The sequence below is a fragment of the Megascapheus bottae genome, chromosome 13, assembly GCF_031878675.1.
Source record: "Megascapheus bottae isolate mThoBot1 chromosome 13, mThoBot2.hap1, whole genome shotgun sequence".
Classification (NCBI taxonomy): Eukaryota; Metazoa; Chordata; class Mammalia; order Rodentia; family Geomyidae; genus Megascapheus; species Megascapheus bottae.
This window is the reverse complement of record NC_143521.1, coordinates 22,158,790-22,176,535: the sequence shown is the minus strand read 5'-3', so window position 1 is coordinate 22,176,535 and position 17,746 is coordinate 22,158,790. Positions and strand designations below refer to the sequence as shown.

The window sequence follows — 17,746 nt, the reverse complement described above, 5'->3', positions numbered from 1 at the left end:
GGGGCTTGAACTCTGGTACCTAAGCACTGTCCTTGAACTTCTTTTGCACAAGGCTGGGCCTCTACCACTTGAGCTCCAGAACACTTCTGGCTTTTTCTGTTATGTGGTCCTGAGGAATCAAACCCAGGGCTTTACATATGCAGGGCAAGCAATGTATCAGGAAATCACATTCTTAGCTCCTTAATGGAATTATGGCTATCTGCCTCAGTTTTGCTTCAGAATTTAGTCCTTTTACTCAAAATGTTGAAGAGACTTTATGAATCTTTGTCATTTTTCCTCCAAAAGTTTCACCATAAAGGATGATGATAAGGAGGAGGAGGATTATTATCATGATCATGATGATGTGTGGCTGTTATTAAGAGTCATTGTCCCTCTGGGCACTGGCTGGAGTGCTAACAAACATTTCTGTCAAGTACAATTTAAAAAGCCAGATTGACAATATTTTTAATATTTTACAATGAATTACCTGACACTTATAAGATCTACCAAATTCAAATAATACATTTAAAATATAATTTTAAAAAAATCTGGGTCTGGGAGTTTGACCTAGTGTAAGACTGCTTGCCTAGCATGCACGAAGACCAAAGCTGGATATCTCAGTATCACATACATGGATGTGGTGCTTTTGCGTAAGTGGTAGAGCACTAGCCTTGAGGAAAGCCCATTGAGAAGGGCCCAAGCACAGTGCACAGTTCCTGAGTTCAAGCCCCAGGACTGAAAAAAAAAAAGAATTAGAATTTACTGAGAGCTTAAGTGTGCAAGAGGCCCTGTGAAGGGCCCCCATGTGAAGTTAGCCATCCCATCTCCATTCCACAGATTTAAATATGGAGGTTCAGAGAACATACATAACAGAACCAGAATTGGAGTCAGTTCCTGAAAGCTGTGATCCCAACTATTTGGGAAGCAGAGATAGGGAAGCCAGCCCAGGCAAAATGTTAGCAAGATCCCACAAATAAGCTAATTGTGTTACATCTCTGTCACAATGTCTGCTCTGTGGGAGTTGCAGGTAGAAGTGTAGTCAGATGCCAGCTGAGACAGAAACTGTAAAACCTTACCTGAAAAATAACTTAAAGCAAAACGGGCTGCAAGCTTGGCTCCAGGGATAACATCCAGCCCTGGATGTATGAGGCCCCGAGGTCAACTCCCAGTATTGAAAAACTAAAAAGAACTTTCTGAAGACTAGCAATGACATTACTTTAGAGGATGCAGGAATTGCTTTAGAGGATATGGAAATTGGGCAGTTTGTGAATGGTAGGAAAGAAGAGGGCTTTAACTTATGTTTTAGAGAGAGACCAAATTAGCTCATTGTTTCCTAACATGATACGCAGTTGAGAGGCTAAGGAGAGTGTCTATTAAATAGAAGCATCCCATATAGTTCAGCTCTATGAATTGGGAATGGAGGAACCTTTTTTTTTTTTTTTAAAGAAATGTGAGAATAATCCGGGTGCGGTAGCTCACACTTGTAATCCTAGCTACTCAGGAGGCTGAGATCTGAGGCTCAAGGTTCAAAGCCAGCCTGGGCACTAAAGAATGTGAGACTCTTAGCTCCAACTAATCACTAGAAAACAAGAAGTGTGGCTGCAACTCAAGGAGAAGGGTGTTAGTATAGAGCTGAAGAGCTCAGGGACAACACCCAGGCCCAGGGGTAGGGCAGTAGCCTTTAGCTGAAGAGCTCTGGGACAGTGTCCAGGCCCAAAGGTCAGGCCCCATGGCTCCCTCCCCCCCCAAAAGAAGAAGAAATAGGAGAACAAATGAAGAGGCCCTTGGTGGATAATTTTGGGAAAGTTTCTGAAACATGGAACAAAAGTTAATTTATCATTCGAACAAATTGTGTCAAAATAAAACCTATTAAGCTTTCACTATTAGAAAAAGATTTTGCTCTAAATGTTCTTGCCATCTAAATCAAAGCAATTCAAGAAAACACACAATTTTTTTCAAAGCAAGGATACTGATTTCAGCATAAATTGGTTCAGTTCTAGCCGATAACACTACAAGATGAGCTATCCATAAATTCATAAATCTTTATTGTGCGCTTAATGCTGGAATGCAAAGATGAGTAGAATGTGTTCCTTTTTACTTAAGCAGGTTAAAAATTAAGAAGATGCTATGTGCTTAGGCTGGTAATAATGAAGAGCTATGGAACTGTAGAAGAGGAAGACATAAAGACCCATCTATCACATTTATTCTCCCACCTGTACACTATATTGGGCTTAGCGTTTTTCTTATCTGTGAGTCTCCAGATAAGCAGTGGTAGATGGTGGTACATAAGTTATCAGTAATAACAGATAGGGGATGCTGTCTGGTTGGATGACTAATGAAGTAATATAGAAACCATTTTGCCTCAAAAATATATTTTTTCATTTTCTCTTTTAAGATGAATGCTATAAATGTACTATATATAATATATAATTTGATTTGCATACTCCTATGAAAAATTTTATGATATCTACTTTATAGGTTGCTGACATTTAAGAAAATTATTTCTGGGGGTGGGGAAGGGAAAGTGGGGGAGAAAAACATGGGGAGGGGTAACAATGTCCAAGAATTCATGTATTTACTACCTGACAAATGTAACTATAACCCCTCTACACATCGCTCTGATAATAAAATAATTTTTTTTAATGTAAACATAAAAAAAGAAAATTATTTTTCTTATTTTTTTTCCAGTCCTGGCATTTGAACTCAGGGCCTGGGCACTGTCCTTGGGACACTTTTTTGCTCAGGTCTAATGCTCTGTCGCTTGAGTTACAGTGCCACTTCTGGCTTTTTCAGTATATGTGGTACCTAGGAATCAAACCAAAGGCTTCATGCATGCTACTCAAGCACTCTACCACATGAGCACTCTACCACTAGGCTACGCTCCTGGGCCCAAGAAAATTATTTCTTCCTGAAAGATCTTTAGTTATTTCTTTCTCCTTTGGTGTTTTTCATTCATGTATTCTATGATGTAGATTTGCTCCATCCTGTGGGTATCCCACTTCTTCCAAAGAGACATAGTAAACTAGACCAAAAATCAAAAAGGCTGCTAAGGATTTCTTTTGTCAGACTGTAGTCACAGGCATAGAGTCTTACTATATGGGTCCAATGTCTGCTCCTTTTAATTTATATTCTTGTTCAATTTTAGTATGCCAAGAATCAAGCACTACAAAGTGGTGAGCATGGGAAAAAACTACACCATTGAACTGGAAAAACCTGTAAGTAACTATTTCTTTGTTGATGAACCTTCCCTTTGTGGCAAAAAAAAGCTGGAACTAGAGGCTTGACTCAAGTAGTGAAACATCATCCTTGAGGAAAAAAAAAAAGGCTTTGAGTACAGGCCACGATACCTGAAAAACAACAACAAATATAGCTTGTGATAACAGGTGCAGTGATAAGAAGACTGAACCAGGAAAGATGTTCCTGAATAGCACTTAATAGATCTAGTGGATATTGAAGGTATCTATATTTCTTTAAAATTGATCTTCTGGTTTCTTTCTCTATGCCTACTGTGGTGATCAAATTTCTTATAGTTCAACTTTAACCCTGGAGAGTCGGTAATTTTTCAACTTCCAGCTTTGCCAGGGATGCTTTTCAGAGATTCTTGGATCTTTTCTCTATCCATATTAGAGCAAAGTTCTTCCCTCCTCCTCCTCCTCCTCTTCCTCCTCCTCCTCCTCCTCCTCCTCTTCTTTCTTCTTCTTCTTTCTTCTTCTTTTTGTGGGCCATGGTGCTTGAACTTGGCCTGGGCACTGTCCTTGAGTTCTTCAGCTCAAGGCTACCACCTACCCTTGAGCCATCCCCACTTCCTATTTTCTAGAGGTTAATTGGAGATAAGAGTCTCAGGTCCTTTTATGCCCAGGCTGGCTTTGAACATTGATCCTCAGATCTCAGCCTTCAGAGTAGCTAGGATTATAGGTGTGAGTCACCACCCCTGGCTGGAGCAAAGTTCTAAGAAGAAGGCAAAGAACAAGTCTAAAGGATTGTCCAAATAATCAACGTGTTAGGAGCAACATCAGAGAAGAATGATGTAGTTGCTACACCTTTTGTAACTGGTGTACTGGGCTCATTTCTGTCATTAACTTGTATAGTAAACCATGGAAAGAAAATTAACTCTTCACTTCTTACTTTCCCTTTCACAAGCTCTCTACTAAATTGCTTTATTTATTTATTTATTTATTCATTCATTCATATTTATTTATTTATTTTGGTGGTTATGGGGCTTGAACTCAGCCTGGGCACTGTCCCCAAGCTCTTCTGCTCAAGGCTACTGCCTAACCCTTGAGCCACAGTGTCATTTCCAGTTTTCTAATGGTTAACTGGAGATAAGAGTTTCATGGACTTTCTGGCTTGGGACGGCTTTCAACTATGATCCGCACATCTCAATGTCCTGAGTAGCTAGGATTACAGGCATGAGCCACTAGCACCCAGCTTGATTGTGTTTTAATGACATTTTTCCTATACATAGTTGAAAAGGAAGAAGAAATCATTAAAATGATTTATACTTAGGCTTAAATTTTACTTTTATAAAAGTAGGAAGGACAGGTTTCAATTACTCTTAGACATAAATTATCTTGTTTGAAATATTAAACTACGTACATTCTCTAGCCTTAAGGGTTCTTTGGCTTCTGGTAGAGGAACTCAACTGTGTCGAACTTACACAAAAATGAACTGAGTAGCTGAGCGTGATGGGTCATGCCTGTAATCCTAGTTACTCAGGAGGCTGAGAACTGAGGATGGAGTTACAAAGCCAGACCAAAAAGTCCGACTCACTCTCCAATTAACCACCAGAAACCGGAAGTGGTGCTGTGGTTCAAGGGGTAGGACTGTAGCCTTGAGCTGAAGAGCTCAGGGGCAGTGCCCAGGTGGGGGGTTCAAGTCCCACAACCAAAAAAAAATTTTTTTTTGAGTGTAAGAATACTGAATGCTCCTATAATAAACATTCAGAAAAGCTAGCAAATCTCCAGGGACTAGGAAGCAGTTACAGTACCAACAATCATTTGATCACAAAGCCACTTGAGCCACAGCACCACTTGAACTTTTTCTCTGAATGTGGTTCTGGGGAATAGAACTTAGGGTTTTGTGCATGCTAAGTGAGCACACTACCACTAGGCTACTCCTGGCTTATTATTTCTACCTCCAGTAACTGAGATAATAGGCAGGTACTACCATACTTTGTTTGTTTGTTTGCCCGGGCTGGTAATAAGCCATCATTCTCCTATCTCCACTGGCCTAGTAGTTGGAATTGCTGGTGTGTGCCAGTATGCTCTTTCTTTCTTTACCAGATGACACTCAGCCTTTCATTTCCTCTGTATGCAGGTGACACTCCCAAATCTGTTCAGTGTCATTGATTATTTTGTGAAAGAGACTGGAGGAAATTTAAGACCATTTATATATGCAACTGATGAAAACTTTGGTAAGTTCTTCCTTTGCTGTGCTTAGAAAAACAAAACAATCCACTCTCCCTACCCCAAATGCCTGAGGTATGATTTGTAACACCAACCACATGGGAACTGTAAATAACCTTTTAAATTATCCATTTAGAACTCATTTTGTCATTGAGTGAGGGAAAATAAGGGAGTACCAAGATATTTTCATGGATACAAGGCATGCATTGTAGCTATTAACTTTATTCTAACGTTTTATTGGCTTTATTAAGAAGTTCAGAGATAAGAGAAAATAAGCACTAAAGACTGAGACACTTCTCTCCAATTAACCACTAGAAAATCAGAAGTGGCGCTGAACCTCAAGGGGTAGGGTGGTAGCCTTCAGCTGAAGAGCTCAGGAACAGCGCCCAGGCCCAGAGTCCAAGCCCCACAACTGACCAAAACTAAATAAATAAATACAGAATCATATTCAAATAGTCACAGAAACCAAACAAGAAATGTACAGGGATGGTTTGTCAACAGTATGTGATGCTTCAGTCAAGATAAAAAAATGTGAGGATTGAGGAGAGACTATTCAATTGGTTCTTAGGTGTTAGATGATCTGTGAATGAGTTTTATTTCATTATAAAGATAAAATGTAGCAAGAAAGGAACAGATAGTGAAGGCTAACAGATAGTGTAGTTAGGATCAGCTACACAATTTGTGAGCCTCATGGTTTATAAATTAAGAATTTCAAAGAAATGATAGCAAATCATTAAGCTGAACACAGGACCCTATGCAACTGCACAGTTGACCGCCCCATGGCATGGGCTGTCCGCATGCCAGTTTTTGGCCAGAGCAAGGCTAGTTGAGCATAATGGTTTCTCATTATTCTTTTCAACAATCCCTAGTTACAAGGTCTTTGGGCAAAATGTAAGTAGGAAAGATAAGATATCTCCAGCTTGTTTGGCCTTCTGTTTCAGAGTAATTTCTGTTCCTACATATTATAAGGAGAAACAAGTTTGTTTGGCTACTTACACCAGGGGCTTATCTGAAAAGTCTCTTTAAAACAACAGTGAGTTTAAAAATCTAAGTTTTGGGGGCTGTGAGTGTTGCCTAGTGGTAGAGTGCATGTATGAAGCCCTGGGTTTTATTCCTTGGTACAACATATATAGAAAAAGCCTGAAGTGGTGCTATGGCTCTAGTGGTAGAGTGCTAGGTTTGAGAAAGCCCAAGGATGGTGCCCAGGCCCTGAGTTCAAGCCCCAGGACTGGCAAAAAAAAATATGAGTTCTTAAAACATGAATCTAATGAAGTCACACAAAATAGAAAACCACAAAACCCAGACTCTGAATTTCCAAAAATGATCAGTACAGCATCCTACTTATTCATTTAGGGCATACTCATCTACTCAGTATAGGAAACACCACTAAGATGTGACTATTTGCTTTCTTTAAAATTTTCTAATGTGAAGAGGCCCATTGATTATTTTTTTTGCAAGTCCTGGGGCTTGAACTCAGGGCCTGGGCAATGTCTTTGACTTTCTCAAGGTAGAGCTCTACTGCTTGAGCCACAGCACCACTTCTGGTTTTTTTCTGTATGTGGTACCGAGGAATTGAATCCAGGTCTTTGTGCATGCTCCACAAGCACCCTACCACTAGGCCAAACTCCCCAGCCTGGCCCACTGATTTTTTTTTTTTTTTTGCCAGTCATGGGCTTGAGCTCAGGGCCTGAGCACTGTCCTTGGACTTTCTCAAGGCTAGAGCTCTACCACTTGAGCCTCAGCACCACCTACGGCTTTTTTCTATGTATGTGGTACCAAGGAATCGAACCCGGGCCTTCGTGCATGCTAGGCAAGCACTTTAACCACTAGGCAAAACTCCCGGCCCAAAGGCCCACTGATTTTTGAAACAGCAAATTTCACTTTTGGTCAGATCTTGCATGTGAGAATTCTACCTTTATTGAGTCTGAAACATTTATTCATTTAACTTGTACATATGAATCTTCTGACTTTAAAATACTATTTAAAAATGTATAGTGTATCCTGTTAGTGTATTCCATTATCCAAATACTGGTTCATAGAGCCTATTTATTTACTCTTATCTTTGACCTACCTTGTATTATCTCATATCTGAGCACCACTCATAAAAATGACTAATGGATACCCACATATCATATGTAGTAATGGGGTTTGAACTCAGGGTCTTCCATTTGGTTAGGCCATTGGTCTACTATCTGAGCTAGGCCTGAAGCTAATTTTTGGCTGGTTACTTTTGAGATCAGGTCTTGCTTCCCCTACATCATTAGTTCTCATACTTTGTAGGATTACAGGTGTGTATGTGCCATTATGTTCAAATCTGATTGATGAAGATAGACTCTCACAATTTTTCTTCCCTCATTGGCCTTAAACTATCAACTTCTGGCTTGAAATCCACTCCTTTTTGGTGTATAGTCTTCTAAGTGTGGTTGAAAAGCAACACAAGCAAGATAACTGACAAAAAAGAAATCAAATCCTGCAGAGCATTCGTGGCTCACTCACCTGTAATCCAAGCTACTCAAGAGATTTGAGAATTGCAATTCAAAGCCAGCACAGGCAGGAAAGTCTATGAGACTCAATCTCCAGTTATACATCAAAAAGCCAGGAGTGGAGTTGTGGATCAAGTGGTAGAGCATTCACCTTGAGCAAAAATTTTTGGAGACAGCACCCAAGTCCCGAATTTAAGGCCCAGCTGTACCAGCATGATAAAGACTTATGTTCTTAGCTAGGCTGGGTGGCTCATTCCTGTAATCCTAGCTACTCAGGAGGCTGAGATCTGAGGATCACAGTTCAAAGCCAGGCTGGGTACTAAAGTTCTTGAGACTCTTATCTCCAATTAACCACCCGAAAATGGGAAGTGGGGCTGTGACTCAAAGGATAGGGTGGTAGCTTTGAGCTGAAGAGCTCAGGGACAATGACCAGGCCCACAGTTCAAGCCCCAGTGACCCACACAAAAAAATATTTATCTCTAGTTCTGCCTTTCCAATTCTGGAAAACAACATAAAGCATCATAAAGGAAATCTGGCTTTCCCTGGATGTATTTTTTCCACTCAGCATGCCATTGACATTCATTTGTTTACAGTATTTCCTTATTCTTGCTTCAATAGCAGAATGTTTCCCTGTACAAAGGTATCCTTTTTTTTATCCATTCAATAATTAGAATGTATTAGTTTTCAGTTTGGGGGAATTATTATTAAAGTATATAGTCATTTGTGTGTGTGTAAACTTAAGCATTCAACCAGGTTAAAAAAAAAACAGGCCGGAAATTTAGCCTAGTGGTAGAGTACCTGTCTAACATGCATGAAGACAGGTTCGAGTCCTTGGAACCACATAAAGAGAAAAAGCTGGAAGTGGTGCTGTGGCTCAAGTGGTAGAGCACTAGCCTTGAGAAAGCCCAAGTCCAGTGCTCAGGCCGAGTTCAAGCCCTGGGACTGCCGGGTGCAGTGGCTCACGCCTGTAATCCTAGCTACTCAGCAGGCTGAAATCTGAGGATCAAGGTTCAAAGCCAGCCTGGGCATTAAAGAACAGTGAGACTCTTATTTATAATTAATCAGTAGAAAACAGGAAGTGGGGCTTTGGCGCATTTGGGTATCAGAAGTAGCCTTGAGCTGAAGAGCTCAGGGACAGTGCCCAGGCCCAGTGTTCAAGCCCCATGACGCACAAAAAAAAAAAAAAAAAAAAAAGCTAGATATATCAAGAAATTGCTGGCTTATGGTAAATAGCTACCTTAGTAAGAAATGGTCAAAACTGTTTTCAAAGGGTCCCTTTCCTTTTGTGCCAGTAGTGGGGCTAGAACTCAGGGCCTGGGTACTGTCCATTAGCTCTTTTGTTCAAGGTGTTGTTTTACCAGTTGAGCCATAATTCCATTTCCTCATGTATTGATTTCTAATGGCTTTTATTTTGGTGAAAACCTTATAATTCTCTATGTAGAATAAATCATATCATCTGTAAAACTTTTCACTTTCTAATGTGTATTTTTCTTTTTTTGTTGGTCATGAGGCTTGAACTCTGGGCCTAGGGTGCTGTCCCTGAACTCTTCAAGCTCAGGGCTACCGCCCTACCCCTAGAGTCACAGTGCCATTTCCGGTTTTCTAGTACTTAATTGGAGATAAGAGTCTCTTCAATTTTAGCGCCGCAGGTGGCTTTAACTGCGATCCTCAGATCTCAGCCTCCTGGGTAGCTAGGATTACAGGCGTGAGCCACAGTGCCTGACTCCAATCTGTATTTTTCTTGCTTTATTATGTTTACAACATTCTGAGTAGAAGTGGTGAGATTAAGCATCTCTTGCCCACTTACAGTGGGAAAATAATACACCTTTTATTACTACATATGTATGGACAACCATTTGTTTTTAAATTCTAGATGGTTGTTGAATAATTTTCTTCATCTGTAGAGGACTGTTTTTTCCTCTTGTTGACATTGCATTTTATTTGTATTTTTTGTTAACATGTTTTTTTTAATTATTTGCATTGCTGAAGATAGAACTCAGGCAGGCCCTCAGGATTCCAAAGTGCTCTTCTATTTGAGCAATGCCCTGAGGCCTTGACTGAATTTTTAATCAACTCTGAAATCTTTTTACATATTATTAAATTTGATTCGCTAATACATTAAGAATTTCTGCATTTTATGTCTCAGATTTTGTTTTGAAAATGTCAGTGTGGTTTTTCTTCTTTTTGGCTGGTCATGGCTAGACACTATCCCTGAGCTGTTTTTGTTCAGGGCTAGCACTCTACCATGTTGAGCTACAGCTCCACTTTCTCAGTTTGGTTTTTAAGTTTGTGTTCAGGACACCTGTTTGAATCAAGAGTATTTAGGAAAAACTCAAAAAGCATATTACTTTAAAGTCTTTGGCATTTGTTGTTTTTCCTGTCGAGAACTGGTCACATTTTTTGTTTGTTTGGCTTTTTGTATACTAAGAAATTCCTCAGTCAAGTAATTCTGATCTGTATTTTGGATATTTCAACTCCTATTGTTATGGACTTTTGGATTCTGTTAAAATCTGGTGGCACATTTATTTTTAAAAAAAAAAAAAAAACGTTGATCACTGGGAGTATTTTTATATTAATTCACCCTTTGGGGAGACATGAGTCTTTTTTGTTTTTCTGTCTGAAATTGAAACTCAAGACAGGAACTTGAACTCATTATCTCATGCTCTTGCTCATTAGCTGGTGCTCTACCATCTGAGCCACACCTTCAACCTACAGTCTTTTTTTATTGCACTCAAATTTGCCTTTAGCTGAGAAATATGGAAGAATTATAGAGCATGTAATTATGGGTCAAATCTGGAGATGTGGAAAAAGTTTATGTGATCACATAAAATTCTTAGTAAAAGAAAAGGTAATTTTTTTTGGCCCTTGTTAACTGGTACCAGTAGTCAGCCTACTCTGACAACACGAAGTAAGAGCAGTGATGGAATTAGAATTGTCCAAGACATTTTCTTAATTTATTTGTCTTAACTTTGGATTTTAGTGGTTTAACGGACACCCCAAAATACAGAGCCTAGATAAAGAAAACATTCACATTAACACCCAGGTCCAGGACAAAATACAAATGAAAAAGAAATCTGAATATTCAGCATTTACTCACTTAACATTTATTACACGCACTACACCATGTCCTAGGCACACATGAGAAATCCCCGTGGAAAACAAAGAACCATTTATCCCTCTATTATTATTAATTAATCTGGCTTTTCAACTCATAATTTCTAGGCCAACAACCCAACACAGAAGCAAGAAGTGAGAAGCTGAAGAAAAATCCATACATCCTGTGAAATAAAACATAAAAAATCAGTTGTCTATTTTGGTAATTTATATTTTCAAAAGGAGGATTTTCAGTTTTAAACCAAGTTACCTCTATTCTCCTCATCTTAATTTCTAAGTAATTTGCTTGGGTACCAGAAATAAATTATGTAGCATATAAACTTATCAGAATGAAACAAATTCACTGGGAAGCCACAGACTATGACTGCAGGGATAAGGATAAATACGCTCCCACATAAAATGAAGAGGAAGTGGTGCTGTGGCTAGCCTTGAGCACAAAAAGGCTTAGGGACAGCACCTAGGTGGTAATTTCAAGACACATAATTCACCCCCCTCTGAAAAAAATTTACAATGAAAAGATACCAAATAATTTTGTTTTCCTAGGCTGATTAAATTCATCTCCTCTGTCCAATTTCCACCTGAACATTGGTTCATTAGTTCTCTTAAATCCTATCAATTCCCCAAAATCTTATTAGGATTTTGTTGAAATTTGATTTGACTAATTTGTCAAATGTCAGTTATTTAAACTAGTCATCCAGTGGCCAGACATATATGAACTAGGGGATATCCTTTCCAATGGAAATACTGTGTATTATGTAATTAATATTGGAAGTAAATAGAAGTAATGAATTTTCATATTATTCACTTATATTACTCTTTAGGAAGTTCAAAAGTAACCAATAAAATCTTTTTTTTTTCCCCTTCTGGTGCCAGTGGGGTATGATGATGTCCTTGAGCTTTTATCATCAAGCCTAGTGCTCTACCGATTTGAGCTACAGCTCCATTTCCAGCATTTTGGTGGTTAATTGGAAGTTAAGGGTAGCACAGACTTTCTTTCCAAGGCTGGTTTTGAACCCTGATCCTTGGATCTTAGCTAAGAAGGTAGGATTACTGATGTGAGTCACTGGTGCCCAGTGACCTTTTAAAGAATGGTGAAAGGCTATACATCTATTTCCTTCACAAATATGATACTGTACATAGTAACTGTAATCATTCAGCCCTATACTAGATCTAGTGAAACAAAGTCTCAGATACTATTTCACCATTTTTTCCCTTGGAAATAAAAAAACTTTTGTATCTATTTTGACGGTCACATAATCTGCAAATCACTTATACAATTAAGAATTGTAAGATACAGCCTATATTCTACTCTTGGTTCTAATTACTTGGATGTTTTGCTTTCTTCATCTGAAAAAAAAATGTCAAGAAAAGATTCCTAATGTTCTTTTAGCTTCAATGTCTTCTAAAAATGCTGGAAGGATTGGATACGGTAGCACATGGAAAGTTCAGAATTTGGGAGGCCAAAGCTGGATGGTAATTTTGAGAATGTCACCTACATAGTGAGAAACGCTCCTAACACCCAATGCACATGCACACACACACACACACACACACACACACACACACACACACACACACGGGAAGGCAATGTTAAGTACTCAGTAATCATCAATATGATGAAAGTTGGGGCATAAATTGTCAATATGATGAAAGTTGAGGCACAAAGTTTGAGCTTTAGTACTGGAGGCATGGCTTGATGCCAGCTGAGAAAACAAGTGAACATGCATGAGGTCTTGAGTTTAAGCTCAAAAAATGTTTGAGTGTTAGTGTATTTATTGAACACATATATACTTCTTTGTGCTGATATCCAAGTGACTAATGAGTTTCAATATCTTACTTACTACCTCTGAATATTTAATGTTCACATTCTGTAAAAAAAACATTTAATGTAAGAAAACTTCCAAAGTCGAAATTGGAACTCTATATGCAATAAAATGTATCAACATAAGTCTCTTAGTGATTATTATTACTTTTACCTTTTAGCTAGTACTATGACATGAACTCAGGGTCATATACTTTTGCTCAGTTTTTGCTCCTGGCTGCTGTTCCACCACTTAATCCACACCTGCAGTCGGGAGATGTGTATTTCCCAGTTAATTGGAAAAGAGTTTTCTGGTTGGGCTGACTTCGAAAAAAGGTTCTTAGGCATCACCTTCCTTGAGTAGGTATGATTATGAGTAGGTGTGAGCGACAGGCATTGGGCAACATAGTGGATAATTTTTAATACACCCCTCTCTAAGACTGACATAACAGTTTTATTAAAATCAGTAAGGGATTAGAAGATTTAAGTTATACAATTAACAGACTGATAACATATACAACACACTGTCCCTAATAACTAGTTTTCATATGCATAAAATTATCATACTCCAGGCTATACAATGAGGCAGATGTAAATTCAAAGGATTAAATGTAAAAGACCATTTTTTTCCATCAGAATTCAAATAAACAGCAAATAAATAAAAATCAAGATGAAAAAGGTTATTACAAAGGTCATGTTTGATAAATACTTGCCAAAATAAACGGGGGCTTAATACTAAAAATTAAAAAAATTTAATTAAATATTACCATTAAATACCCAAACTAGAGATATGTAATCATATTATATAACAAAAATAAAATTTCAAGTGCACAAAGGTGAAAATGAAGTAACCCATTTCTAACAGAAAAAGTAACAAATATTGGGAGGGATGGAAATTATGACTGGGATAACAAAATACTGACCTTAAGAAACTGGATTGTTCCTTATATTTAAAGTTAAAACTTTTTACCTTCCTAATCCCCAAGTATGAAGGCTTCACTGGATACTTTGTTTCCAGAGACAAAAGCAATAGGAAAAAGCCATCTATATTTCATAATAGTCAACTTGAGAATTGTAAAGAGTTGATAAATTTTTTTTTTTAATTTGAGGCATCAGATAATTGATGTTAGCAAATAAATTACCTGGTTGACATGTGAGAGAAAGCAGAAACTGAGAATAGTGAACTTTACCTATGACCACTGTATCCTGGACCATTTATAGACATATCTGCAAGGGATCAGTGAGAAGCTGTCTAAACTCACAGCATAGGAATTCAAAAGTAAAGCCTACAGTCAGTTAGCATATTTGGGTACTTCAAAGTGCTGAACCGTGAGAGTAAGTGAACTGGAAATATTAGCACACTTGGAGGCTCAGTTCTGACTCACACAGAAGGCTCAGAAAGTCAAGAGCCTTTGAAATTTAATCAAAATAATCCTAAATTACCAGTGCCTAAGAACCTGGCAAAATCAAATGAAAAATCTTGGGGAAGGATATCCACGGCAATTTTAAGTTTTCAAGTGTAATACTGATGAGGAATTATGGGAGAAAAGAATGAAGCTAAGAAACAGCAACCAAAAAAATAGATGCACAGGAGGGTCTATTTTGTGAAAAAAATTATTAGACCCAGTCATGTATATTCTATATGTTCAAGTAAATACGACAGCTGGCTGCCTGTCATCCTAGTTACTCAGGAGGCTGAGATCTGAGGATCTAGGTTCAAAGTCCATGAGACTCTTAGCTCCAATTAACCACCAGAAAACTGGAAGTGGTACTGTGGCTCCAAGTGGAAGGGCGGTAGCCTTGAGCTCAAGAGCTTAGCGACAGCTCCAGGCCCAGAGTTTAAGCTCCAGACCGATTAACAAAACAAAACCAACCGAAAAAAAAAATTGGGACAACTAAAATTTGCAATAGTGACACATCTGTATGATTATAATTAGAAAATTGGAAAGGGAAAACGTAAAGGGTTAAGAATAACCAAGACACTCACAAAACAGCTGAGAGGACTAATTTTTAATCACGTAATAATATATATATCTGCTGTAGTAAAAACAGTATACTAGCACTAGAATATAGAAGTATTTTTGTCTTTGAAAATTCAGAGATATAGTCACTAGACTAGTGCCACTTGATAGTGCTTAAAAGATAGATTTCAGTAACAAGTGGTTAAGCACTATCCATCATATACAGAATTAATTCTTAAAGAGTTAAGAAGTTAGGCTGGGCAGGCATGAGGTGGCTCACACCTGTAATCCTAGCTATGTAGGAGGCTGAGATCTGAGGATGAAGGTTCAAAGCCAGCCTGGACACAAAAGGACTTGAAACTCTCATCTCCAGTTAACCTCTAGAAAATGGGAAGTGGGGCTTGGCTCAAGGGTAGGGCAGTAGCCTTGAGCTGAAGAGTTCAGGGACATTGCCCAGGTGCAGGGCTGTAGCTTTGAATTGAAGAGCTAAGGGACAGTGCCCAGGCTGAGTTCAAGCCCCATGACCACCCTCAGCCCCAACACACACACAAAAGAATTAAAAAGTTAGGACTGAAGAAGATGTGGCACAAGTTGGTATAACACCAGCCTGTAAAGTGTGAGTCCTTGAATTACAAGTCATAAATTAAATGTCATGGGAAAAAAAAATTGAAGCTTTTAGGAGAGATCAAACAAAACATTGATACTACTGAACTGTGTACCTAACCCTTAATAAACTTTTCAATCAAATAATATAATGAAGGAAAGGCACAAAGATATCTATAATTATAGATGTACAACTAAAGATTTTTCATGAGTTGGTAAGGAAAAACTGCCAACACAAAAGAAAAAGATGTGTAACACACTTGACATTTTCACTGATAATTAGAAAAATATAGAGTAAAACCTTACGAATACATAATGGCACATCCAGTAGTATGGATAGAAATGCAGAGGAATGGCATGTGTAGTGCTTAGAAAAACATCTGTAATCATCTAATAGATTTGTTTTTTGTTCCAGTCCTAGGACTAGTCCTGGTCTAGGTGTTGTCTCTAAACTGTTTTTGCTCAAGACTACTTCTCTACCACTTGAACCACAGCTTCACTTCCAGCTGGTAAACTGGAGGTTATGTCTCATGGACTTTGCTGTCCAGGATGAGTTTGAAACCACTATCCTTATATCTCAGCTTTCAGAGTACCTGGGACTATAGCCATGAGCCACTGACAGCCAGTGGTAGTTATCTAATAAAATATAAAATACTACACATACCTTATAACCAAGATACCATATTTGCAATAGGAAACACAAAATAATTCACACAGTGAAACTGGAATTATTCCAAACTAAAACCATCTACCGTCAATACAATGAATAAATTGTGGTATGGGAACACAAAGGTCAATTACACAGCAATGATGATGCAGTATAGCTATGACACGGATGAATCACGTTGATTGAAAAAAGCCACAAAAAAGTATGATTCTTTTTACTAAGCTTCAGAACAGACAAAACTAAACTATATTGTTTAGATTTACATACAGACGTGCTAATAAAATAAGAACAAAGAGATAATGACCACAAAAGGTTGGAGGGTAGTGACCACCAGAGGGTATGTATAGGATGGCTGGAACTAGGGAGTACTTCTTGGGCAGATTCTGGGTTCCTGTCAATTTTCTATTAATTTGAGTTCTAGTCATGTGAGTAGTACCTTTAAAAATATACTTAATTCTACATATTTATAAAAGTAAATATTTTCTGTTATAATTTACATATTTCCCAATTAAAAAAATTTTAAGGGAAAAGTGAATACAAATCATCTGATACTACTTGATATATCCTAAGACTTAACCTTCCTTGATTTGGTCTTGAATTTATGAAAAACATAAGTTTATACCCATACCTGGTAATGTCATACTAAATGATTAGATATTTGCAGTCACAATGAGATCATGATTATACTCACTGTAGTTAAAAAAAAAATCAGGTGAAAAGGTATTTTTCTCTTCAGAATTTCAAGAGAACTCTTCTTTCTGTCTTCATTTGCAGACTCTAAATATAGCTGAATGTTTCATGCTTTGACACTATTACCACCAGCACGTGCAGTAACAGATAAAACAGAAAAATACACACATATATTTCCAAGTTCTTGAAATATCTATAAGGAACTTGCAAATAAGCACACACCTAAATTCTAAAATGGAATGATTTCTCCCTGTTGCATTTGCTTATTTTTACTGCTGCTGTTTAAATTCAAGGCCACAAATATACTCCTGTATGACTAAACTACATCACTAAGTCTATCCCTGGCTATTTGTTGCAATAGAGTTTCTAAGAGCCAAAAACATTTTGACATATCATTCCTCCACAGTCAATGCTGAAGCATGATTTCAAAGCATGAAAACTAGAGAACACAAAACCCAACATTATACATTAAAATGAGTAGCAAAATCAGAATGTCTGGGGACAACTATGGAACATGGCTATACAGGTATTTGAAATTTTAATTCATTTTTAGTAAAAAAAAAATCTGATCCAAGGAAATTTTACAACATCATGTCTGCATCTTGGATTTCAATCACCAACAGTGATCTTAGTGATCTTACTGTACTGAAATAAACAAAATAAGAATAATTGCTATTAACTTTACTCTGGCTTTCTAGCTTAGAACTAAGATGTAAGGGCAATAATAATTATCTATAGGCACAAAAGTAATGATAATACGCTTGCAAGTTTTACTCAGGAGACAGAGGTAGCAAAACTGAGGTTATGAGGTAAAAGTGCAAGAATCTATCTGAAAAATGAAAAAGCAGAAGGATAGGAGGGGCGATGGCTAGCAAGTACAAGACCTTAAGTTGTTTCTACATGATAAAGTAAGGCTGTCTCTAAACTACAAAGTGGCAGCGTGTCTCTAAATTTACTTTCAGAGATGTAGAGGCTAAGCTATTTGAAGTCTGCTTAATGGATACCTGAAAAATATCTTTTGCTGTCAAAGAGCAAAAGGGGAG

The 17,746-nt window shown here is 37.9% G+C and overlaps 1 protein-coding gene across 1 annotated transcript in view; it reads left to right on the top strand.

The window, feature by feature from the left end:
• Positions 1-11,327, top strand: part of Stap1 (signal transducing adaptor family member 1) — a 42,202-nt gene extending 30,875 nt beyond the window's left edge. Inside the window, exons 7-9 of the mRNA XM_090343501.1 lie at positions 3,125-3,194; positions 5,296-5,392; positions 11,090-11,327. Of these exons, the coding sequence (XP_090199627.1) occupies positions 3,125-3,194; positions 5,296-5,392; positions 11,090-11,151 (229 nt within the window). The 3' untranslated portion in view covers positions 11,152-11,327. The remainder of the gene's footprint in view (positions 1-3,124; positions 3,195-5,295; positions 5,393-11,089) is intronic.
• Positions 11,328-17,746: the final 6,419 nt, after the last annotated feature.